General features: G+C 35.1%; 3 protein-coding genes and 1 long non-coding RNA gene across 5 annotated transcripts in view; 3 read left to right on the top strand and 1 right to left on the bottom strand.

Moving 5' to 3' along the window:
• Window positions 1-1,437, top strand: part of nkap (NFKB activating protein) — a 7,860-nt gene extending 6,423 nt beyond the window's left edge. Inside the window, 3 exon segments of the mRNA NM_001003414.1 lie at window positions 1-118; window positions 212-361; window positions 987-1,437. The exon segment at window positions 1-118 is cut by the window's left edge and continues 71 nt beyond it. Coding sequence (NP_001003414.1) covers window positions 1-118; window positions 212-361; window positions 987-1,161 — 443 coding nt within the window. The 3' untranslated portion in view covers window positions 1,162-1,437.
• Window positions 1-26,100, top strand: part of LOC147840846 (uncharacterized) — a 69,084-nt gene that overhangs the window by 36,225 nt on the left and 6,759 nt on the right. The gene's annotated exons all lie outside the window — the stretch shown is intronic.
• Window positions 4,502-5,980, bottom strand: ndufa1 (NADH:ubiquinone oxidoreductase subunit A1). Of its 2 annotated transcripts, NM_001167855.2 has the most exon segments (4): window positions 4,502-5,370; window positions 5,460-5,549; window positions 5,686-5,797; window positions 5,887-5,980. In NM_001167855.2, coding segments are annotated over 3 exon segments (216 nt in total). In that variant the 5' UTR covers window positions 5,791-5,797; window positions 5,887-5,980; the 3' UTR covers window positions 4,502-5,349.
• LOC141377552 (uncharacterized) lies at window positions 8,728-24,186 on the top strand. Its single transcript, XM_087281790.1, is given in 12 exon segments — window positions 8,728-9,325; window positions 11,065-11,784; window positions 12,405-12,550; window positions 12,704-13,082; window positions 13,199-13,375; window positions 13,469-13,593; window positions 19,887-19,907; window positions 22,453-22,596; window positions 22,750-23,128; window positions 23,245-23,421; window positions 23,515-23,667; window positions 23,792-24,186. Coding segments are annotated over 11 exon segments (2,484 nt in total). The 5' UTR covers window positions 8,728-9,216; the 3' UTR covers window positions 23,622-23,667; window positions 23,792-24,186.

The raw sequence follows: 26,100 nt of genomic DNA, 5'->3' as shown, positions 1-26,100 counted from the left end.
AGGAGGAAGAAGAGGACGCCAATGAAATCTCCTGGGTGGAGAAAACTTGTGTTGGAGAACATGTGGTTGGTCCTGATGCCCCGCTCACTCACCTGTCCCAAGATGATAAACCTTTAGAGTGAGAACTTGAGGCTTCTTGCTTTACGTTTCAATATCATTTTTCAACATACCCCTGGAACTGAGTTACAACTTTCTGTTGTGTTTTCTGTAGTTTTGGCCACGCTTTACTGCCAGGTGAAGGTGCCGCCATGGCAGAGTTCGTCAAAGCAGGAAAACGTATCCCAAGAAGAGGAGAAATCGGCTTGACCAGTAATGAGATCGCGGAGTTTGAGAAGTCTGGCTATGTCATGAGTGGAAGCAGGTATGATTATATAGCTTTTAGACAAAGACTCACTCTCTCATTCTCTTGCTTTGGCTTTGTCACTGGTTTATTTATTTAACTGTCAGTTAGGGAAGAGTGATATTTTATTATTAGTAATATACTGTTAACCCCATAATTGTTTTATAAATTATTAACAATAAAACTTATAATTGATCTGTACAATTATTTACTATTGCAGTAGTACAAGTGCGGTAGTTTTCTCATGCTTGAGCCAGTTTACTAACTGAGATTTACATACTTTCACTCTGCCTGACATACTTTATCTCTAAAGTCACCTCATAACACCAGTCAACATTTAAAATAATATGTTCGTATGACCAGATATTGTTTAATATCACAAAATGAAATCATGTAATTTTAGGTTGTAAAGACTGGGTCAATTAGCATTACACTATAGATATATTTTAATGTGTGTAAAATAACCAAATTTCCTGGACTTATTATTATTATTGCAATAAATAACAGAAAATATTGTTATATAATTTTTAGCCCATATCGTCCATCCCTAACACTAATCACTCTGGGGTATGTTTTATGTGCCTCCAGCCACATAGACTATTAATCAATATTATCTGTTTAAAATGATTTTTCTTTATGCCGTCAGACATCGGCGTATGGAGGCTGTGCGTCTGAGAAAGGAAAACCAGATCTACAGTGCTGATGAGAAGAGAGCACTTGCGTCCTTTAACCAGGAGGAAAGGAGGAAGAGGGAGAGCAAAATCCTCTCCAGCTTCAGGGAAATGGTTTACCGAAAAACCAAAGGCAAAGACGAGAAGTAGGCAGTCCTGCAGAAGTCAGTTTTCAGTCTGTTTGTCCTTGTTTTTCTTTTTTAAAAAGAAGACGATGCAAAAGTTGAATAAGACACAGATTTTACTTTAGAGTGTTTAAATGTATAATACACAGCGAGAGTCCTCAACTGATGTGTACATTTTAAAATCAGAAATAACAAACTGTGATTAGTAGAACTCAATTCAGAAATCACTGCAATACAATTCCTGTAATGCGTGTTTTGCGTTAAATAAATGGATGGGTCACGTGACCCACTGTAAATATGGGCCCTATGTAATTTTCCTGTGTCTGGTGTCATTTGCTCCTAATTCTTTTTTTTACTTGTACAGTACCTGCAATGGCTTGCACTGTACACTGTTAAAAAAAAAGCCATTAGTTGAAAAAGTAAGTAAACTCATTGCCTTCAAATTAAGTAACTGAACTGCGTGTATATTTCTAAAAAAAAAAGTAAACTTAACAGCTTTAGGTTAAAACAGAAATACTTAATTTTTTTTTTAGGTAAACTGGACTTAGAATTTTTACAATGTAAAAAGTGATTACAAAAACCTGAGTAAACCCTTTGCCGTAAAAATGATGAGTTCCACATAATTTGGTTGCTGCTAGATAGAATTTGGTTGCGACCGGAAGTAAAGAGAATTATTTATATTATTTAATAAATTTCCCTTTTATTGTATTTTATTAACGTCTACCACTAACCCTAAATCCAACCTTCACAGTAACGTGAAAACAGTATTGTACCGAGTATTATTTAAGCTATCTATTAAATTACCCAATAAATTGTATTTTTCAATGTCTACCTCAACCCTAAACCCAACCGTGACAGTACTGTAAAAATATTAATTATTGTTATACAGTGTCATAAAAAATGCTACTATAATTGATGTACATATCGCAGCTCCGGCCGGCCGCGGATCCAATCTAGACTTAACCCACATAATTTATGTTGGGACAACTTAAAAAAATGAAGTTAACTTAATAGTTTTTTTAAAATGTACATGTACTGAACATAAAACAATTAAGTTGTCCCCCAAAAAACTCAAGAATTGTGTTGTTTCAGCTCATTTTAAATAAGTATTTTGAACAAGCAGCAAACGTAATTTTGCACTCAAACAAATGGCCGTTGCTGCTTGTTAAACTATTTATTTAAAATGAGCTGAAACCACACAGTTTTTGTTTTTGTTGTGACTTAATTGTTTAATGTTCAATCAACTTAAATTTAATTATGTTAACTTGAATGGTTTTTAAGTTTAATCGTTAACAGGACAACATGAAGTAATGGGGTATATGCACACAGAATTTTAATTTCAGCTCGGGTCTTTCCATTATAAAATTGGCCTGTTTAAGATCTGATTTCTTTAAAAATCTGTGATCTTCACTGCTTGGCTAAGATATGATATGAAGTGGGTCTCAGACTGGACAAGAAGCACTGCATTAAATTCCATTTCCTCCGCCATCTCTTTAAAATATGACTGTTTCTGTGCTAGCCTGAATCCTCGTGGCAATAGCGGTTACACGGTCCTTCATCTTGATTTACACTTGAACAGCTAAATAAATAGTTAAGTCTATTTAACTGAATATATTGTAATTACATTATAACATTGTTGCTGTAAAAGGAACTGTATGTAATTGAAAAGTCACAAACCTTTCATTTTTCATATTGGCTGTAAAACACTAGCTGTGCCCATTGTGCATAACCTAGCAAGTTTTACAGTGTACACACCCTCAAATTCACGGAAAATGTGATGTTTATGTTTTAAACCACATAAAAAATAAAGTGGATATAATGTTATGCGGGCATATTGCATTCACCATGATGGAACTGTTATTTGAACTGCAAATGTCAGTTGTGTTGCTTCATTACCATTTAGTTTTTTTTTTTCCCTGTGGCCTCATAGGATAGTGACATGTCCATCATATGCACACTGTAGCCTGCCAGAAATAATCTGTCATCTTTTAGCCTGACAATTAGTAGAGTAAATTTGGGTGTGCTTCTTTCATTATTTTTTTATTATTATTATAGAGAAGTATAGATTTTGAAGTTGACAATACTATCAAATCTGGCATGATCTGCCTTTTTTACAAACATTACATGATGTTTTTTCATATATATACGCACAACACGAATGTTCACAGCCTGGTTTCAAAATTTTGTAGACCATAAAAACAGATGACAAAAAAAGTGAAACCAAAATTTTCCAGTTACATCAGCTGCCATCTTGCAGCAAAAACAATATTTGGAGTCTGAGTCTGCTCAGAAGTGATCAAAAGGTGACTTAAAGTTTCACTGACAGTTATCTTTTCATAATTTTATATGCATTATGTCGTGTACAGCTCAAAAGCTCCTGCTATGAGGGATGTGTGTCAGGGTTACATACTGTAAGTCAAGCTTTTAGTCATGTGAATCATTTTTAAAGAGTTGAGCAAAATTGAGTATCATGTTATGATTTTGAAGAACTTTTACTACATTACTTTCCCAGGCCTGGCAATCACAATTCTGTGACAGTCAGAGTCATGAAGAGAGCTCTAAGCATTCTGGTTTGAAAGTAATGTAAGTAGTGTCCACATACTTCTTGATCGTCATCTCGGTTTTCTCCACTCCACTACTAAATAGATGTAAGAAGTGCTCATGGTTTTCTTAACTAAATAACAGCATTTCTTGACTGGATTACTGTGTATTACGTCTGCTGATGCTCCAGTGGAAGCTGTCAAAGGAGTCTATGCATCCTGTATAATAATATATAAATATCACAGCCCATCTATGCACTTAAAGTATGCTTACTGTAGATTTGTTTCAATCAAATTTTAGGATTACTTTTGTACATTTTGTAGACAATTTATGTGTATACATTGCTGTGTTTGTAATCAAAGTCATTGTAAGACTTTTGAAAAGCTTTTAAAGACTAATGCAAAAATTAAAGAGATTACAAGCTTAAATATTGTGATGTAATATAAGATTAAAGTACAACTTGGGTATGGATTTCTTTTTGATTTCAAGCACTAATGTTTAAAGATTCTTAACATGCAAGAAGCAAAAATATGGACAAACTCTTGTATGTCAAATTTGTTTAAAGCAAAGTTAGATTATTATTAGACAAATTAATTAGAAAAGGAATTCATCACAATTTTAATGGTAATTTTCATACAGCACCAAAGATGTTTATTTCTGTAATTTAAACTTAAATGTGCACAATTTCTCAAAGTCTTAATTTTGCAGCTGAAGTAAATACATCTTGACTTGTAGATATTTGTATGGGAAAATGAATCCTGATATCAATTTTCTTGCACTGACCATAACATTTAAAATGGCATTTTTTACAATGAGAACACTGATTAATGTATAAGAGGGAATTATTTATTACCGAGTGTAAATGATAAACAGATTTTCCCCCTAACAAATCTCTATCCACTAAAACAGTGGTTCCCAAAGTGGGGGTCGCTTGGCGATTTCCAAAAATCTAATTCATTTAAATAAACTAATAAATTGACCATAATTTATCCATAAACTACTGAAAAACAAAGTAATAGTTCCTAGTAACACTGTTAACATGCTAATAATAAACATTAAAAAACAACATGCAAATGAACGGCTATCGGCCTAATGACTTTTGTTTGTGAGCCCTGGAGTGATTAGATTATATTAAAGAAGCAGCGCACTGATTTTATGACACCAGGTTAAACTTTCTAACACCTTTACTGCACTTATGTCCATTAAAAATAAATACAGGCCTCAACTGAACATGGAGGATGGTCATGAGTGCCGTTTCCAAAATTAAACAATGAACTTGAATAATAGACTTGGGCCTATTAGTATGTGTGCACTGTAGTGTAACTGTAGTTATATATTTTCAACTACTTCAAAGAATATTGGGGGTTGCGAGTCATTAGCATTGTAATTTTGAGGGTCGAGGTTTAAAAAGTTTGGGAACTCCTGAACTAAAATGTCATGTAAATAAGGTACATAATCTAGTAATTCAGCCATTAACCATGAACTTGAAGCACAAACTTAAACAAATGTTGACATATTCAATCAGTGATGACAGGCAAGTGTAATCATAACAGTCCAATGTAGCTGTAAAATACTCCAAACATGACAACAGCAAGCAAATGAATAATTTAAGGACAACACTTTAATATATGACTGGACAAAATTTACATTTCAGCTTCATCCCTGTGACATTTTACTTGATGTTTTCAAGTCCCTGTGAAAAGAACAAAAAGAATAATTAAAGTGGACTGAGTTAATGCATACACACAATCAACACTAATGCAGATTAACAGAAGTTCATACCTTGGAGACGTAATGTTTATTGCATCCAGAAACTTTCTTGTCTCTCTCCATAAGGTACCACTGATAAGCCGCCCGTACAACCCGCTTTTCCTAAAGTTTAAAAGAGCAGTGCTAAATGCGGCAGTGGACATATACACAGATATAGCTTTCAAATATAACCCTTAACTCCTAAAAACATGTCTCAATAACCAGAGTCAATCTAAACATCTTGTTCATCCTCGCTCACCTTCCCACCGTTTGTGAACTTTTGGATTTGAGCCGTCGCAATGCCAGGAATGTACAGACAAACTGTCATGATAGCCAAGCCTGGCAATATCTCGTGCCACCACATGACTATGCTGAAATAAAAGCGTATAAACACAAAGAAACTGTTGCAGTAGTCTATTTAACGTAATATTCTTCAATCATAATAAAAATCTTCGTCTACCTTGGCCAAAATGTCTGCCCTTATGACGGTCACCAAAACAAACAACTTCCGAGGGTTGAATATTTCACTTCCGCATCGGGAACCTCGCAGTTCACTGTTGCTGCAGCGCCGCATTGTGGCTCTTCAGTGGGAGCCGTATGCAGTTGAAGTCAGAATTATTAGCCCCCCTTAGATTTATTTTTCTTTTTTAAATATTTTCCAAATGATGTTTAACAGAGGAAGGGAATTTTCACTGTATGTCTGATAATATTTTTTCTCCTGGAAAAAGTCTTATTAGTTTTATTTCGGCTAGAATAAAAGCAGTTTAAATTTTTTATGAATCATTTTAAGGTCAATATTATTAGCCCCTTTAAGCTATTTTTTTTTCGATAGTCTACAGAACAAACCATCGTTATACAATAACTTGCCTTATTAACCTAACCTGCTTAGTTAACCTAATTAACCTAGTTAAGCCTTTAAATGTCACTTTAAGCTGTATAGAAGTGTCTTGAAAAATATCTAGTCAACTATTATTTACTGTCATCATGGCAAAGATAAAGTAAATCAGTTATTAGAAATGAGTTTGATAAAGCTATTATGTTTAGAAATGTGTTGAAGAAATCGTGTCTTAGTTAAACAGAAATTGGGGGGAAAAATAAACAGGGGGTCTAATAATTCTGACTTCAACTGTATATATTTCGTTTTATTTATTTATTTTTATTAAATGCTTGAACAGTAACAAACAGGCATTAATACTTTTTAAAATTACACAAAAGACTGAGATAATCAATTTACATAAATTCACAATCTTTCCATCTTCATTAATATTACAACACAAATCAATAAATAAAATAACAAAAATTTACAAAAAAAAAAAATGATAAAGAAAATTAAGTAGCAGGGGAGTTTAAGCTCAAATATGAAACCAAAATCCTCTAATGATGAATATAAATATCTTGCTTTTTGGCTTTTGATCTCTCTTAATGTGTTTAAATATATTACAAATTCTTCTTTAAACACACTAGTCTTGGGGAAATTAAATTTAAATTAAATTTACACAAAAATTTTTATCCTTAAGTTTTAGGCCAAACTTATTAATTTCCTAATAGAAGAAATGTCTTCTAGATATTTTCTGTTATATCCAAACTAATACTTCATCCCAAAGTCTTTGTAGCTCATTACATTGAAAAAACAAGTGTTTAGTTATTTCAATATCTAAATGACAAAACTGGCAAATATTTGAGTCACCAATATTGAGTTTTTTTTATTTATTTATTTTTATTATTTTTTAGGGGTTTTCACCTTTATTGATAGGACAGTGGAGATATAGAGACAGATAAGTGTGGGGAGCAGACATAGGGGAAGGATCGGGGAAGGATCAGCAAAGGACCTCGAGACGGAATCGAACACGAGTTGCTGCGAGCTATGTGTTATTCTATGTTTCGACGCACTAACCATTAGGCTATTGGCACCGACACCAATGTTGAGTTTTAACCTTAGAAATTCTTTTGCAGGATAAATGTGATTCATAATTTTAGTGCACTTCTTTACATTTAGGATTAACAGGATATGAAAGAAAACTGTTTCTAATATCATACACATTTTTCTTATCAAAATGAGACAAAATATAAGCTCTCTTAACAGGTCCTGGAAAACAACACTGTGTTAGAGTAGGAGCCATTAAAGCAAGCCGTTTATCCTTTTTTAATGGCATATGAACTTGTGAAAAGCTTTAATGAAATGATTTCTTATTTATTTTGGTCTTGTCAATATACAAAACATTTTTGGATTAATGTTAAAACTCTTATTTCTCATAATATTTAAAAAACATTTTCCTAATCTCATAAATATGTGATTTTGGGTTATTATGTTAAGGATCGCTCTTTAAAAGATGCTGGTTTTATCATACTATTAATTTTGTTATTATGTAAATTTCACATACACAAATGTAACTTTGCCAAAAGCAAACCTTGCATCATGGTGATGAAAAAAGAGATTTAAATATATATATATATATATATATATATATATATATATATATATATATATATATATATATATATATATATATATATATATATATATATATAATGATTTGTGTCTATAAACAGTTAATTTATGCTCCCCCCCCCCTTAACCCTTTTCATTAAAATTTGTATACATGTATTTTCTATATTAAAAGTGCACCATTATCCTCTGTTAACAATTAAAATGGAAAAATATGTATATTATATTTGTATGTAATCTGATAAATATGTACCCTGTCTTGTCTTTCTTTTACTTTCTTTATGTACGTTCCTTATTTGATCTTTCCTGTTAAGGACTGTGTAGTGATTTTGTAGTATAATTATACTTTATATGCTGGTTCTTGTTAATAAAGCAAAAAAAAAAAAAAAAACTGCATATTAACGCATATTACAACGAGAACAACAAATCACACCCTATGCCAACAGTACATATTATACAAGTAGAGAAAAAAATACACAAAACAGCCAGAGGAATAAAATTTAATCAAAAATAAGCAAATAAATATTATTATTAAAGCCAGACAGAAAGTGAAGGGAAAAGTCTGTGACTGAATTTGCACATTTTTGTTTACTATTTGCTGGAACAAGAGTTAGTGAAATGAGTTAATGAATAATCAAATTTAGACAAAGCTAATTTTATTACTGAATGAATCTGATTATTGACTCATTAATATACATGCCTCCATCTCAGCATTATCGTTAACCGTACGTTACTTGCAACTGCATGTGCAGTGTAAATGGGGTTTGATAAGTTAGATCAAATGATTTAATGTGATATTCAATATCATATCTCGCGTTTTAATGTGTAAACAAGCGCTTACAGCCAACAACTTCCATTTAAAATAAGAAACGAATGCTAGACATATCTTACCTGTGAACGGTTTAAATTGACCCTGATTTAAAATAAACACTGGCTCACAAAGCAGACAGTAAAGACTCTTCAAACGGGAAATGTTTACAAATTTTATTTTGCTCTAAAAACAGCCGTGAAGGAAACGCTAATGTTGTTTTTCTTCGGTTAAGCGAAAGCTCCGACCACGTCACAAAACTGACCAATCACGTACCAGTAGTAGAACGTTGGAACGCGGGTTCGATCGTGACGCAACAGCAAAAGAGCTCTCTCGGTGAAAAATTTGCTCATTGCGTTTATTTGACACAAAGCTAGAAGCTGTACAAAGTTTGCTCTGCTAATACTGTCAATTGATAGCGTACGGTTTATTGAGGATCACTTTGATAAACTAGCTTTACTTTCAGAACATTTCAGTGTTTATTGTAAGTTTATTTGGATTTTCTCATCTATAAGTGTACGCAAGTTTAACCAAAAATGTTATTTACCGTGCTCGGAGTAATTGCTCTCTTCCTGAGAGAAAGAGACACCAACAACACTGAAGAAGAGGTCCAGAATGATGTACCACCTGTGAGGAACAGTGACGGTAAACGATGTCCATTTTATGTTACACAAGTGCTTTATTTTCTTACCTGGAGTCTGTGTAGAGCTCTACGATTAATTTTACCTTACTGGGAGAAAACATTACAAAACACAGTGAATATGGTTAATTGGTTTTAATACAATTCTATTGGTTTAAACACAGCGGTGTCAAACATTCACCATAGAAAGGTGTCTATTAGTTTTTCATAAAGTAATTTTATTTGCTTTAAAATGAAAGGTTTAGTTCGCTCAAAAATTAAAACCTAATTCCTGAGACCTTAAGTAACAAATTAGGGTACTTTATGTGAAATCAGAGAGCTTCCTCATCCACCATACACAGCAAGAGACTGCTCAGTCAAAGACATGAAAGGTAGTAAAATGTAGGGCAGGGCGATTTGGCAAAAATGCTATCTCAATAATTATTATCTATATTGAGCAATAGTGATATATATATATTTGATATAAGAGCAATTCCAGCATTATGGATGTGTCATTTCAGTAAAAACTCAAAAAAATAAATTCACAGATAAGGTATATGTTCACATTATATTTGAACATCTGTTTATATTTTCCAAAACAGCTAAAGACAGAGTTAAGGAATCAAAAAAATATCAGTCTGTAAACATTTTGTATACTTTAAATGAGAAAATTAAGAACACATTGTGGATTTGATCAAAAAAGGTTGATGAGTTTACAGTATACAGGATACTTTGTAGAAATTCTGTGAATTAAACTGCACAGCCTAAAATAAATAATTTAATCAGTAGTGACAATGTGACAAATGAGAAATTGCCACTTGTTTGACTTTGGTAAATTAAATATAATTGTTTGACAACATTGACAGAGACATTTTGAGTAGTTTTATAGTTCATTAAATTACAAGCCTACTCAAAAAAAGTTTCACTATTTTGGTAAAAACATATGCATGGAATTGCTTACAAGTTGTTAATGCTTCTAGATTTGAAAGAGTAACCCAACAATGACTGAATCCACAAAAAGTAAAGGGTCCATTAAAGGGCATAACATATTTTCAGCTGACAAATGTTCAGTGGCTGAAAATTCGGTACATTTCTAATATCAACACTTTTTCAGGTTCCATTTGTAGTACATCTTAATTTGTGTTCTTGATCAAAACATGATGAATGCTGGAGAAATTGTGGAATTGTTTTGGCTGATCATTTCACATATTTTGGGATTGTAATACTATACACACCTATTGGCAAGATTTGAATAAAGAGATAAATGCAATAATGGGATTGAATCTGGAATGTAATTTTAAAACTGTACCTGGTAATTTACTCTTCAAAAATACTTTAAAATGTTGCGTATCTTCTTAATACACTACTAACAACTAGCAAAAAGGCCATTAAAAAGAATGGCATGATATTGTTAAAGAGGTGTACAATTAATGAGTGAATAAACTACACTTTAGGACTCGTCTCCACCTGCTGGAGGTTTTAAGTGGGATTCTTATTTAGGTCAATCCATGACAGGCCGAAACCAGCCAAAGTACAAGCACAAAACACACTCGAAATATTGTACAAATATTGCTATTCATGTAAATGACCTAAAATAAATAATAATATTAAAATAATATTAAAACCTTCAATCAATGTCATTTGAGTTTGACACCACTGTCAAAGTCACTTTATAATTTACAGCATTCATTAATATGCTTAATAACTATAAATAAATATTATTTGAATAAAACTAAAATCTTTTATATAATAATCCTTTCTTTAGGTCGAGAAATTGATGACTGGTGTAAAGAGCCATCACTGTTAGACCCTGTCAGTGTTCACAGTGAGGAACCATCGCTGGAGGAGCCTGTCAGTGTTCACAGTGAGGAACCATCGCTGGTAGAGCCTGTCAGTGTTCACAGTGAGGAACCATCGCTGGTAGAGCCTGTCAGTGTTCACAGTGAGGAACCATCGCTGGAGGAGCCTGTCAGTGTTCACAGTGAGGAACCATCACTGGAGGAGCCTGTCAGTGTTCACAGTGAGGAACCATCGCTGGTAGAGCCTGTCAGTGTTCACAGTGAGGAACCATCGCTGGAGGAGCCTGTCAGTGTTCACAGTGAGGAACCATCACTGGAGGAGCCTGTCAGTGTTCACAGTGAGGAACCATCGCTGGTAGAGCCTGTCAGTGTTCACAGTGAGGAACCATCGCTGGAGGAGCCTGTCAGTGTTCACAGTGAGGAACCATCGCTGGAGGAGCCTGTCAGTGTTCACAGTGAGGAACCATCACTGGAGGAACCATCACTGGATCTCAGCTTCTTCTCTGCTGAGTCAAGCTGGAGTGAAGATCTCTCTTCAAGCTTCTTAACTGTTGAGTCGAGCTGGAGTGATGATCTCTCTTCAGGCTTCTTAACTGCTGAGTCTGGCTGTGGTGATGATGAACCCCTGTTTGTTGACTCTGCTGAACCTGAGAAATTGATGGAGGACAAAGAGACACAAATCATTGGTGAGTTTACTACCTCGACCCTACAGTTATCCAACACACATGCATATTTTAACAATGGTTTATGCTTTAAACAGACTTTAATATGCATTTTGTCAGGAATAGCTGAAAATGCATCTGTTTGTGAAGATTTATTATATATCGTATTCATATTTAAGGGATAGTTCACCCAAAACTGGAACTTCTGTCATCATTTGCTCACCCTTTACTTGTTCCAAACCTGTCTGAGAATCTTTTTACTGTTGAAAATAAAAAAATAATATTTGAGGAAAGCTTGAAACCTGTAACTATTGACTGTCATAGAATGTGTTTTCCTACTGTGGAAGACGGTGGTTACAGGTTTTCAGTTTTCTTCTAAATTTCTTCATTTAACAAAGGAAACTCACAAACGTTTGAAAACACTAGAGGTTGAGTAAATAGAGAGTAAATGTTTATTGTTGGGTGAACTAAACCTTAAAGGTGAGACTGAATATTTTACACTCATTTGTTTATTTACCATCAGATAAACTTTTAAGGGACAGATATTCAGTGTAGTATCTCAATTTCTATATGAAAGAGGAAAGGTTTTAGATGAAGGTACTGTACCACTGATGATTTCTCATCTCTTCTTTGTCTTTTCACAGAGATCAATTCCCACTGCTATGCAATTGAAGCTCAGCTGGGTGAAGGAGGCTGTGGAGCCGTTTTCTCAGCCACTCGTTTAGAAGATGGCCTTCAGGTGGCAGTAAAAGTGTCCGATTTCGAGGAGGAGAAGCGATTCATCAGTGTTGTAAGTAGTGTGCTCTCATTTACTGTCTTCTTGTCATATTAATCGTAGACTACAAATGCTTTTTGTGATAGACATTGCCAACAGTTTGTCCAGGACTTGTTTATTGAAAATACCTTTTCTATCAAATGATCTTCACAACTGTCTTTCTTGTAGGATGGGTTTGAAGATCCACTTCCACTGGAGATCGCTCTGCACTTTCTTGCCAATAAAGGCCCCAAGGTTAAGGAAATCATCGAGCTTTTGGACTGGAAGGTGGAGGCTGATAGGTACTTCATGGTGCTAGAGCAGCCCATACCCTGCATGAGCTTGCATGAATTCCTTCTCGACTGCGAAGGCATCATTCCAGAGAACAAGCTACGAACAATCATGTACCAGACAACAGTTGCAGCCCAAACATGCTGCCAGCGTGGAGTTCTTCATCGTGATATCAAGCTGGAGAACTTGCTGATTAACCCGGACACCCTTGAGGTCAAACTGATTGACTTCGGGTGCGGCGATCTTCTTACTGAGGACAGTTTCCAATACTTTAGAGGTATGTTCATCCTTCAAAGCTGTAAGAAGGGTCTTAAACTCTGCTGATTTATTTTTTTCTGTGAAACATTCGCTGTTGTTTATCTATACTGTTGTTGGAAACAAATTCTCTTTCAGGCACCAGAGAGTACTTCCCTCCCGAGTTTTCGTCAACTGGAAGATACCACGGGGAACCAGCGACAGTCTGGTCACTTGGAGTTGTTCTGTTTCTGCTAGTTTTCTACAGATTTCCAGAACAAAGTGACTTGCCTAGAATGAACAACAGAAGGTTGAGGATTAAAGGCTTGTCAAGAGGTGAGATCTTCACTTAGGCTAAAGATGAATGTATAGGATAATTTGAATGTCATTTAAACAAGCATGTATAAACTCTTTCTTCTTTCTGCATAGACTGCTGCGATTTCTTCCACGGCTGTCTGCAGTTGGACCCAAAGGATCGGCTTGAACTGCAGAACCTCAGTTCCCATAAGTGGATTAGGGTATCGAATAGATTTTGACATTAGCCATCTTACACTGTCATAAGCCAGCTTTCATTTGACATTAGCCATCTTACACTGTCATAAGCCAGCTTTCATTTGACATTAGCCATCTTACACTGTCATAAGGCAGATTTCATTTGACATTAGCCATCTTACACTGTCATAAGGCAGATTTTCATCTTAACATGACGTTAGTTAGGTGCATTTCCATCAAGTTGTTAGAGCAGATCACCCCCAAGTTAGAGTTTATTCAGCAAATTAGTGTTTCCATCTCCCATTTTTTGCATAAGCACCACTTCTCTTACTCATTTCAACACAGACAAATGGAAACCAAACAAAATCTTATGTTCTTCCATTTTACATGTTATTTGTTTCATCTATTCATGCTTTAAAATTGTCTCTGTTTATGTTTCAGACGAGAACAAGGAGGAATGAGGAGAACTGTCCTAATTTAACGGATGGATCTAGTCATTCCAATCACCCCATAACCTCCAATTAAATTCCTTGTAAATAAAAAAAAGAAATGATAAAGCACTTAACAATTTGGACCTTTATATAGTGTATGTGCCTCTTCCTGCACTTTAACACCAGCTTTTGCACTAATTCTTGCACTTTTACATGCTAAAATAAAATGTATAATAAATTAATTAATAAAAAGATATATCTCAGTCGTTCCCAATCCAGGTCCATATATTTTTATGTGTCTCTGTGAAAATTTTATTTGAGACGGATCAGAGAGACTTCTGGGCCAATGATTACTGGGAACAACTGATATATATACAGGGTTTACGATTAACATTATCACTCACCATCCAATTTGGCCACAAAACTAGAAAACAAAATGTTAAAAATATAATAATGAAATAAAAAAATTCATTAATATAAAACAACATAAGAAATAAAATAAAACAACTACAAAACCGTCTATATTGAAATATAAATCGATAACTGGCCATGTTATTGACCAATCAAATTCTTCCAATAACAAAAAAAACCATTAATAAATAAATACAACAATTAAAAAGTTCACCCAATAATTAAAGTTATGTTATTTATTACTCGTCCTCATGTTCATCTTCAGAACTATTTTAATCCAGACTCAAAGTTTGACTCAAACATCCTCAAGACAGACCATACGTCTTCACATAAAACAAACATTTGTATTGAGTTTCTTCTCCTCAGTGTCAGTATAGGGTACTCGTTCACAAGTACTGTGCAGTGACATATGCCCACGTGCGACTTCCTGTGTTAAAAAAAAATGCACAGATGCATTCAAGGTTACATGTCAGAGGTGTGACACTTGAAAACGAGCCCTATACTGACACTGAGAAACGAAATTGTTGAATAAAGGTATGTTTGTTTTATGTACACATAAACATATTCTCATAGTCAGGAACCTTGCTGTCTATGGAGGATTAAGAAACTCTCAGATTTTACTAAAATATCTTCATTATTTTCATTAAAATATCTTAATTTGTGTTCTGAAGATGAATTAAGTTACAATCTTTAGTGTTTGCTTTAATATACTTCTCATCAGCTTTAGTAACCATCTTTAGTCTAATCATTAATCATCATTTATTGACTAGTGATCTTATATGTAGGTGATATAGGTTATTTTATGGTGAGTGATAATCCAAACCCTGTATATATAGGTGGCGAGGTCCGTTCCTCCACGTGGTGCCACTGGAAACTGCCCATCGTAAAGATGGTGCTGAGCTGAACACGGACACAAACTGACATCAGGCTGGGGTGACAAGCCTCACAACTGATGATAATTATTATGAATTTTGTACTAAATGTTGAAATAAAGTCACATTTTTACAAAAGATGTGTTTATTCTGTTTTTTTTTAAGGTGGATTACTGTGAAAACATTTCAAGTGAGATCAGTCAGGCCCAAAAAAGACAACATTTGTAGATTTAACAAAGATTAGTTGTGCTTAATGTTATTAAGCTGAATGTTTGATGTACAAGCATACATGTGGTGGAGTTTTTAGCATTCTAGCTCTTCCAGCTGCAAACCAGCACCGTGCTGGGAAACACCCATACACTCTCTCTTTATTCACACACACTAATTATGGTAGTTTACTTGTCAATCTTAAATTTACAGATAATATTAGAGGTCTTGAGCGCTTTTTTAATTTACATTTATGTATCATATTGCAGTACTGTTTGAATTTGTAAATGAAATGACGTTCAACCTTCTATAGGAGCTGCTCAAACAGCTGCACTGCACATTAATAACTGTCTGGCTTAGCACAGCTACCAAATCTGATCTCTGAAGACTACGACAAAGAGTTCGGACTGCTGAGCGAATCACTAATACAACCCTCCCTACTCTCCAAGAACTGTACTTATCCAGAGCGAGAGAGCTGCCAAAATTACTCTGGACCCCTCACACCCAGCACACTGCCTCTTTGAGCTTTTACCTTCTGGTCGACGCTACAGAGCACTGTGCACCAGAAAAGCCAAACACAGAAACCGTTTCTTCCCTCAATCCATCTCATGAACACTTTATGTAAGTAACTGTGAAACAAACATCACTACATTTTATACACTTTTAATTTCTTTAACAACATACTTTACATGCCAATTTGCTTATAACACCTGCACATATAATGTTGTGTATAGATATACCTGCACATACACTTGTCAGTTTGTATAATTGCATTCACTACTTACTCCTTTTCTTAAAATATATTTATTATCTAGTTTTTTTTTTCTTGTTTCTGTAATTCTGTAGCACAGCGGAATGAACCGCCAACTTATCCAGCTTATATTTTAAGCAGTGGATGCCCTTCCAGCTGCAACCCATCACTGGGAAACACCCATACACGATGGCATTCAAACACTACAGACAATTTAGCATATCCATTTCATCTGTAGGCAGTGGGTGGCGCTGTCACCTCACAACAAGAATGTTCTCCCAGTGTTTGCGTGGGTTTCCTCCGGGTGCTCCGATTTCCCCCACAAGTCCAATGACATGTGCTGTAGGTGAATTGGGTAGGCTAAATTTTCCGTAGTGAATGGGAATGTATGGGTGTTTCGCAGTGATGCGTTGTGGCTGGAAAGGCATCTGCTGCATATGCTGAATAAATTGGCGGTTCATCCCGCTGTGGCGACCGCAGATTAATAAAGGGCCTAAGCTGAAAAGAAAGTAAATGAATGAATGATCTTATTTAATCTTCAATTTTTGGCTCAACATTTGTAAGCGTAAACCTTTATTTCAGATTTGTCTTGAAGATCTAAATCTTTATATCTATTTGATTTCTGAATCTTCTAATAAAAAAGCTGCATTTCTGTCTTCCCTGGCATGTAATGTTTATTTTCATTCATTCATTTTCTTTCTGCTTCGTCCTTTAATTTATCAGTGGTCGCCACAGCAGAATTAACCGCCAACTTATCCAGCATATGTTTTATGCAGATGCCCTGACAGCTGCAACCCAATACTGGGAAACATCCATACACACACACTCATACATTATGGCCAATTTAGTTTATTTAATTCACCTATATCACATGTCATATACAGAACATACTAACTCTACACAGACCCAGCCGGGACTCAAACCAGCGACCTTCTTGCTGTGAGGCCACAGTGCTAACCATTGAGCCAGTGTGTCCCCGTTTCATTTTATTATAATTAAAAAAAACTCCTAAGTGTAGAGTAGTGTGTCCCCAGGATCAGGATTGAAAAACCCAGCAATAGTTAATAGTTCTTATTAGATTATTAGGCATATGGTACATATTCTTTTCGTATTAGAACCTGTTAAACAGATACAAATAATTATTTATTACAAAGAATTTTTTTATTGATTATTATTTTTTTATGAACTTCTAGTACTTATTTTTAATACTGATAGGGTATCTAATATAAGATACTAGTAATCACCAAAAGTACTAGTACTTAAATTTAAAACTACTACTAAAATGATTAGTAATTAATGAATAATGCTATATATATATATATATATGTTCCAGTCAGAACTGGAATTGAAACACTAGTCAAATCTGATTAGTTGATCACAAAGACAGATCCTCATGGAAATCAGCGGCAAAAATCTTAAATTTGTAACTAGAAACAACAGAGCAGTTACTATTTTACTGGTACTAGAAACAGATTTAAATTAAATTCTATTTTATTCTATTGTTACTAGTAACAAACCTAAAGTTTTGCTACTCATTTCCACTGGGTCTTTTTGATCAACTAAGTAGTATTTATTGTAGCAAGTACTAATGAGTTACTTAGTACTTATGATAATGAGCATGCTCTTACATTAACTGTTTAATAAGCGTGTTAATAAAATTTCTGCAATACATATTGCCATTTAATCAGAAAAATTTAAATCCATAATTTTCAAAAAGCTCATTTAAGCTGGGCACTGTCTGTTTAGAGTTAAAAAATTTTTTTGTAATCAACTAAAGCAACATGTCATAATCCCTGCAGTAAATATTTAAAAACATCCATTAACAACCTTACAAAAATCCACTACATACTTGTACTATATGGGGGTTTGATCTTCTCTCTTTCACATCACATTCTCCATGTCCATTTCTTCTGCTTCCTATAAACCAAGAACAGCCATGTTTAATATTATTAAAATAACTTAAAGACACTCAGACATGTGCACAGAAAGACCCTAATCAGTCCTACTCTAACTAGGCAAGTGCCCTTTTTGACCAGTTTGTATTTTCATTTCCTACATTCACATAATTTATTCACATTTTACAACATACCTTAAGATTAAGAGTCATTTAAACACCTGTGTAGATTATTATTAATAGTTATTTATATATTTTTGTTAATAATGCAATAACTGTATGCTTTTACAAATAAATACATCAAATTAGTCCTTTCATTTTATCATTATGTTTAATGAAAAACAACAAGCTGGTATCTTTGTTATCAAATTTCAGAACAAACTAATAATAAAGAAGTAATTTATAAAGCCAGACAGAAAGTGAAGGGAAAAGTCTGTGCCTGAATTTGCACATTTTGGTTTACTATTTGCTGGAACAAGCGTTAGTGAAATGAGTTAATGAATAATCAGATTTAGACAAAGCTAGTTTTATTACTGAATGAATCTGATTATTGACTCATTAATATACATGCCCCCATCTCAGCATTATCGTTAACCGTACGTTACTTGCAACTGCATGTGCAGTGTAAATGGGGTTTGATAAGTTAGATCAAATGATTTAATGTGATATTCAATATCATATCTCGCGTTTTAATGTGTAAACAAGCGCTTACAGCCAACAACTTCCATTTAAAGTAAGAAACGAATGCTAGACATATCTTACCTGTGAACGGTTTAAATTGACCCTGATTTAAATGGAAACACTGGCTCACAAAGCAGACAGTAAAGACTCTTCAAACGGGACAAGTTTACAAATTTTATTTTACTTTGAAAACAGCCGTGAAGGAAACGCTAATGTTGTTTTTCTTCGGTTAAGCGAAAGCTCCGACCACGTCACAAAACTGACCAATCACGTACCAGTAGTAGAACGTTGGAACGCGGGTTCGATCGTGACGCAACAGCAAAAGAGCTCTCTCGGTGAAAAATTTGCTCATTGCGTTTATTTGACACAAAGCTAGAAGCTGTAAAAAGTTTGCTCTGCTAATACTGTCAATTGATAGCGTATGGTTTATTGAGGATCACTTTGATAAACTAGCTTTACTTTCAGAACATTTCAGTGTTTATTGTAAGTTTATTTGGATTTTCTCATCTATAAGTGTACGCAAGTTTAACCAAAAATGTTATTTACCGTGCTCGGAGTAATTGCTCTCTTTCTGAGAGAAAGAGACACCAACAACACTGAAGAAGAGGTCCAGAATGATGTACCACCTGTGAGGAACAGTGACGGTAAACGATATGTCCATTTTATGGAACACAAGTGATTTATTTTCTTACCTGGAGTCTGTGTAGAGCTCTACGATTAATTTTTACCTTACTGGGAGAAAACATTACAAAACACAGTGAATATGGTTAATTGGTTTTAATACAATTCTACCGGTTTAAACACAGCGGTGTCAAACATTCACCATACAAAGGAGTCTATTCGTTTTTCATAAAGTAATTTTCTTTGCTTTAAAATGAAAGGTTTAGTTCGCTCAAAAATTAAAACCTAATTCCTGAGACCTTAAGTAACAAATTAGGGTACTTTATGTGAAATCAGAGAGCTTCCTCATCCGCCATACACAGCAAGAGACTGCTCAGTCGAAGACATGAAAGGTAGTAAAATGTAGGGCAGGGCGATTTGGCAAAAATGCTATCTCAATAATTATTATCTATATTGAGCAATAGTGATATATATATTTTGATATAAGAGCAATTCCAGCATTATGGATGTGTCATTTCAGTAAAAACTCAAAAAAATAAATTCACAGATAAGGTATATGTTCACATTATATTTGAACATCTGTTTATATTTTCCAAAACAGCTAAAGACAGAGTTAAGGAATCAAAAAAATATCAGTCTGTAAACATTTTGTATACTTTAAATGAGAAAATTAAGAACACATTGTGGATTTGACCAAAAAAGGTTGATGAGTTTACAGTATACAGGATACTTTGTAGAAATTCTGTGAATTAAACTGCACAGCCTAAAAGAAATAATTTAATCAGTAGTGACAATGTGACAAATGAGAAATTGCCACTTGTTTGACTTTGGTAAATTAAATATAGTTGTTTGACAACATTGACAGAGACATTTTGAGTAGTTTTATAGTTCATTAAATTACAAGCCTACTCAAAAAAAGTTTCACTATTTTGGTAAAAACATATGCATGGAATTGCTTACAAGTTGTTAATGCTTCTAGATTTGAAAGAGTAACCCAACAATGACTGAATCCACAAAAAGTAAAGGGTCCATTAAAGGGCATAACATATTTTCAGCTGACAAATGTTCAGTGGCTGAAAATTCGGTACATTTCTAATATCAACACTTTTTCAGGTTCCATTTGTAGTACATCTTAATTTGTGTTCTTGATCAAAACATGATGAATGCTGGAGAAATTGTGGAATTGTTTTGGCTGATCATTTCACATATTTTGGGATTGTAATACTATACACACCTATTGGCAAGATTTGAATAAAGAGATAAATGCAATAATGGGATTGAATCTGGAATGTAATTTTAAAACTGTACCTGGTAATTTACTCTTCAAAAATACTTTAAAATGTTGCGTATCTTCTTAATACACTACTAACAACTAGCAAAAAGGCCATTAAAAAGAATGGCATGATATTGTTAAAGAGGTGTACAATTAATGAGTGAATAAACTACACTTTAGGACTCGTCTCCACCTGCTGGAGGTTGTAAGTGTGATTCTTATTTAGGTCAATCCATGACAGGCCGAAACCAGCCAAAGTACAAGCACAAAACACACTCGAAATATTGTACAAATATTGCTATTCATGTAAATGACGTAAAATAAAATATTAAAACCTTCAATCAATGTCATTTGAGTTTGACACCACTGTCAAAGTCACTTTATAATTTACAGCATTCATTAATATGCTTAATAACTATAAATAAATATTATTTGAATAAAACTAAAATCTTTTATATAATAATCCTTTCTTTAGGTCGAGAAATTGATGACTGGTGTAAAGAGCCATCACTGTTAGACCCTGTCAGTGTTCACAGTGAGGAACCATCGCTGGAGGAGCCTGTCAGTGTTCACAGTGAGGAACCATCGCTGGAGGAGCCTGTCAGTGTTCACAGTGAGGAACCATCGCTGGAGGAGCCTGTCAGTGTTCACAGTGAGGAACCATCACTGGAGGAGCCTGTCAGTGTTCACAGTGAGGAACCATCACTGGTAGAGCCTGTCAGTGTTCACAGTGAGGAACCATCGCTGGAGGAGCCTGTCAGTGTTCACAGTGAGGAACCATCACTGGAGGAGCCTGTCAGTGTTCACAGTGAGGAACCATCATTGGTAGAGCCTGTCAGTGTTCACAGTGAGGAACCATCGCTGGAGGAGCCTGTCAGTGTTCACAGTGAGGAACCATCGCTGGTAGATCCTGTCAGTGTTCACAGTGAGGAACCATCGCTGGAGGAACCATCACTGGATCTCAGCTTCTTCTCTGCTGAGTCAAGCTGGAGTGAAGATCTCTCCTCAAGCTTCTTAACTGTTGAGTCGAGCTGGAGTGATGATCTCTCTTCAGGCTTCTTAACTGCTGAGTCTGGCTGTGGTGATGATGAACCCCTGTTTGTTGACTCTGCTGAACCTGAGAAATTGAAGGAGGACAAAGAGACACAAATCATTGGTGAGTTTACTACCTCGACCCTACAGTTATCCAACACACATGCATATTTTAACAATGGTTTATGCTTTAAACAGACTTTAATATGCATTTTGTCAGGAATAGCTGAAAATGCATCTATTTGTGAAGATTTATTATATATCGTATTCATATTTAAGGGATAGTTCACCCAAAACTGGAACTTCTGTCATCATTTGCTCACCCTTTACTTGTTCCAAACCTGTCTGAGAATCTTTTTCCTGTTGAAAATAAAAAAATAATATTTGAGGAAAGCTTGAAACCTGTAACTATTGACTGTTATAGTATGTGTTTTCCTACTGTGGAAGACGGTGGTTACAGGTTTTCAGTTTTCTTCTAAATTTCTTCATTTAACAAAGGAAACTCACAAATGTTTGAAAACACTAGAGGTTGAGTAAATAGAGAGTAAATGTTTATTGTTGGGTGAACTAAACCTTAAAGGTGAGACTGAATATTTTACACTCATTTGTTTATTTTTACCATCAGATAAACTTTTAAGGGACAGATATTCAGTGTAGTATCTCAATTTATATATGAAAGAGGAAAGGTTTTAGATGAAGGTACTGTACCACTGATGATTTCTCATCTCTTCTTTGTCTTTTCACAGAGATCAATTCCCACTGCTATGCAATTGAAGCTCAGCTGGGTGAAGGAGGCTGTGGAGCCGTTTTCTCAGCCACTCGTTTAGAAGATGGCCTTCAGGTGGCAGTAAAATTGTCCGATTTCGAGGAGGAGAAGCGATTCATCAGTGTTGTAAGTAGTGTGCTCTCATTTACTGTCTTCTTGTCATATTAATCGTAGACTACAAATGCTTTTTGTGATAGACATTGCCAACAGTTTGTCCAGGACTTGTTTATTGAAAATACCTTTTCTATCAAATGATCTTCACAACTGTCTTTCTTGTAGGATGGGTTTGAAGATCCACTTCCACTGGAGATCGCTCTGCACTTTCTTGCCAATAAAGGCCCCAAGGTTAAGGAAATCATCGAGCTTTTGGACTGGAAGGTGGAGGCTGATAGGTACTTCATGGTGCTAGAGCAGCCCATACCCTGCATGAGCTTGCATGAATTCCTTCTCGACTGCGAAGGCATCATTCCAGAGAACAAGCTACGAACAATCATGTACCAGACAACAGTTGCAGCCCAAACATGCTGCCAGCGTGGAGTTCTTCATCGTGATATCAAGCTGGAGAACTTGCTGATTAACCCGGACACCCTTGAGGTCAAACTGATTGACTTCGGGTGCGGCGATCTTCTTACTGAGGACAGTTTCCAATACTTTAGAGGTATGTTCATCCTTCAAAGCTGTAAGAAGGGTCTTAAACTCTGCTGATTTATTTTTTTCTGTGAAACATTCGCTGTTGTTTATCTATACTGTTGGTGGAAACAAATTCTCTTTCAGGCACCAGAGAGTACTTCCCTCCCGAGTTTTCGTCAACTGGAAGATACCACGGGGAACCAGCGACAGTCTGGTCACTTGGAGTTGTTCTGTTTCTGCTAGTTTTCTACAGATTTCCAGAACAAAGTGACTTGCCTAGAATGAACAACAGAAGGTTGAGGATTAAAGGCTTGTCAAGAGGTGAGATCTTCACTTAGGCTAAAGATGAATGTATAGGATAATTTGAATGTCATTTAAACAAGCATGTATAAACTCTTTCTTCTTTCTGCACAGACTGCTGCGATTTCTTCCACGGCTGTCTGCAGTTGGACCCAAAGGATCGGCTTGAACTGCAGAACCTCAGTTCCCATAAGTGGATTAGGGTATCGAATAGATTTTGACATTAGCCATCTTACACTGTCATAAGCCAGCTTTCATTTGACATCAGCCATCTTACACTGTCATAAGCCAGCTTTCATTTGACATTAGCCATCTTACACTGTCATAAGCCAGCTTTCATTTGACATTAGCCATCTTACACTGTCATAAGGCAGATTTCATTTGACATTAGCCATCTTACACTGTCATAAGGCAGATTTTCATCTTAACATGACGTTAGTTAGGTGCATTTCCATCAAGTTGTTAGAGCAGATCACCCCCAAGTTAGAGTTTATTCAGCAAATTAGTGTTTCCATCTCCCATTTTTTGCATAAGCACCACTTCTCTTACTCATTTCAACACAGACAAATGGAAACCAAACAAAATCTTATGTTCTTCCATTTTACATGTTATTTGTTTCATCTATTCATGCTTTAAAATTGTCTCTGTTTATGTTTCAGACGAGAACAAGGAGGAATGAGGAGAACTGTCCTAATTTAACGGATGGATCTAGTCATTCCAATCACCCCATAACCTCCAATTAAATTCCTTGTAAATAAAAAAAAGAAATGATAAAGCACTTAACAATTTGGACCTTTATATAGTGTATGTGCCTCTTCCTGCACTTTAACACCAGCTTTTGCACTAATTCTTGCACTTTTACATGCTAAAATAAAATGTATAATAAATTAATTAATAAAAAGATATATCTCAGTCGTTCCCAATCCAGGTCCATATATTTTTATGTGTCTCTGTGAAAATGTAATTTGAGACAGATCAGAGAGACTTCTGGGCCATTGATTACTGGGAACAACTGATATATATACAGGGTTTACAATTAACATTATCACTCACCATCCAATTTGGCCACAAAACTAGAAAACAAAATGTTAAAAATGTAATAATGAAATAAAAAAATTCATTAATATAAAACAAAATAAGAAATAAAATAAAACAACTACAAAACCGTCTATATACAAATATAAATCGATAACTGGCCATGTTATTGACCAATCAAATTTCTTCCAGAAACAACAAAAAAACCATTAATGAATAAATAAAAAAATTAAAAAGTTCAACCAATAATTGAAGTTATGTTATTTATTACTTGTCCTCATGTTCATCTTCAGAACTATTTTAATCCAGACTCAAAGTTTGACTCAAACATCCTCAAACACAGACCATACGTCTTCACATAAAACAAACATTCAGTTTCTTCTCCTCAGTGTCAGTAAAGGGCACTCATTCACAAGCTCTGTGCAGTGACATATGCCCACGTGCGACTTCCTGTGTTAAATAAATGCACAAGTGCATTCAAGGTTACCGTCTTTCGGATGAGACATTAAACCGAGGTCCTGACTCTCTGTTGTCATTAAAAATCCCATGGCACTTCTCGTGAAAGAGCAGGGGTGTAACCCCGGTGTCCTGGCCAAAGTCCCTCTATCGGCCCTTACGATCATGGCCTCCCAATCATTCCCTTCCACTAAATTGGCTCGATCACTGTCTCTCCACTCCACCAATAGCTGGTGTGTGGTGAGCGCACTGGCGCTGTTGTCCTGTGGCTGCTGTCGCATCATCCAAGTGGATGCTGCACACTGGTGGTGGTGTGGAGAGACCCCCCTCATGATTGTAAAGCGCTTTGGGTGTATGGCCATACACGATAAATGCACTATATAAATACACATTACATTACATTACATTACATGTCAGAGGTGTGACACGTAAACATGAGCCCTATACTGACACTAAGGAAAGAAATTGTTGAATAAAGATATGTTTGTTTTATGTACACATAAACATATTCTCATAGTCAGGAGCCTTGCTGTCTATGGAGGATTAAGAAACTCAGATTTCACTAAAATATCTTCATTATTTTCAGTAAAATATCTTAATTTGTGTTCTGAAGATGAATTAAGTTACAATCTTTAGTTTTTGCTTTAATTTAGTTCTCATCAGCTTTAGTAACCATCTTTAGTCTAATCATTAATCATCATTTATTGACTAGTGATCTTATATGTAGGTGATATAGGTTATTTTATGGTGAGTGATAATCCAAACCCTGTATATATAGGTGGCGAGGTCCGTTCCTCCACGTGGTGCCACTGGAAACTGCCCATCGTAAAGATGGTGCTGAGCTGAACACGGACACAAACTGACATCAGGCTGGGGTGACAAGCCTCACAACTGATGATAATTATTATGAATTTTGTACTAAATGTTGAAATAAAGTCACATTTTTACAAAAGATGTGTTTATTCTGTTTTTTTTTAAGGTTGATTACTGTGAAAACATTCCAAGAGAGATCAGTCAGGCCCAAAAAAGACAACATTTGTAGATTTAACAAAGATTAGTTGTGCTTAATGTTATTAAGCTGAATGTTTGATGTACAAGCATACATGTGGTGGAGTTTTTAGCATTCTAGCTCTTCCAGCTGCAAACCAGCACCGTGCTGGGAAACACCCATACACTCTCTCTTTATTCACACACACTAATTATGGTAGT

Source organism: Danio rerio, chromosome 14 (assembly GCF_052040795.2).
Source record: "Danio rerio strain M-AB ecotype USA chromosome 14, GRCz13ab, whole genome shotgun sequence".
NCBI lineage: Eukaryota > Metazoa > Chordata > Actinopteri > Cypriniformes > Danionidae > Danio > Danio rerio.
Note: the sequence above shows the minus strand (reverse complement) of the source record. Positions and strands in the feature narration are given on the sequence as shown.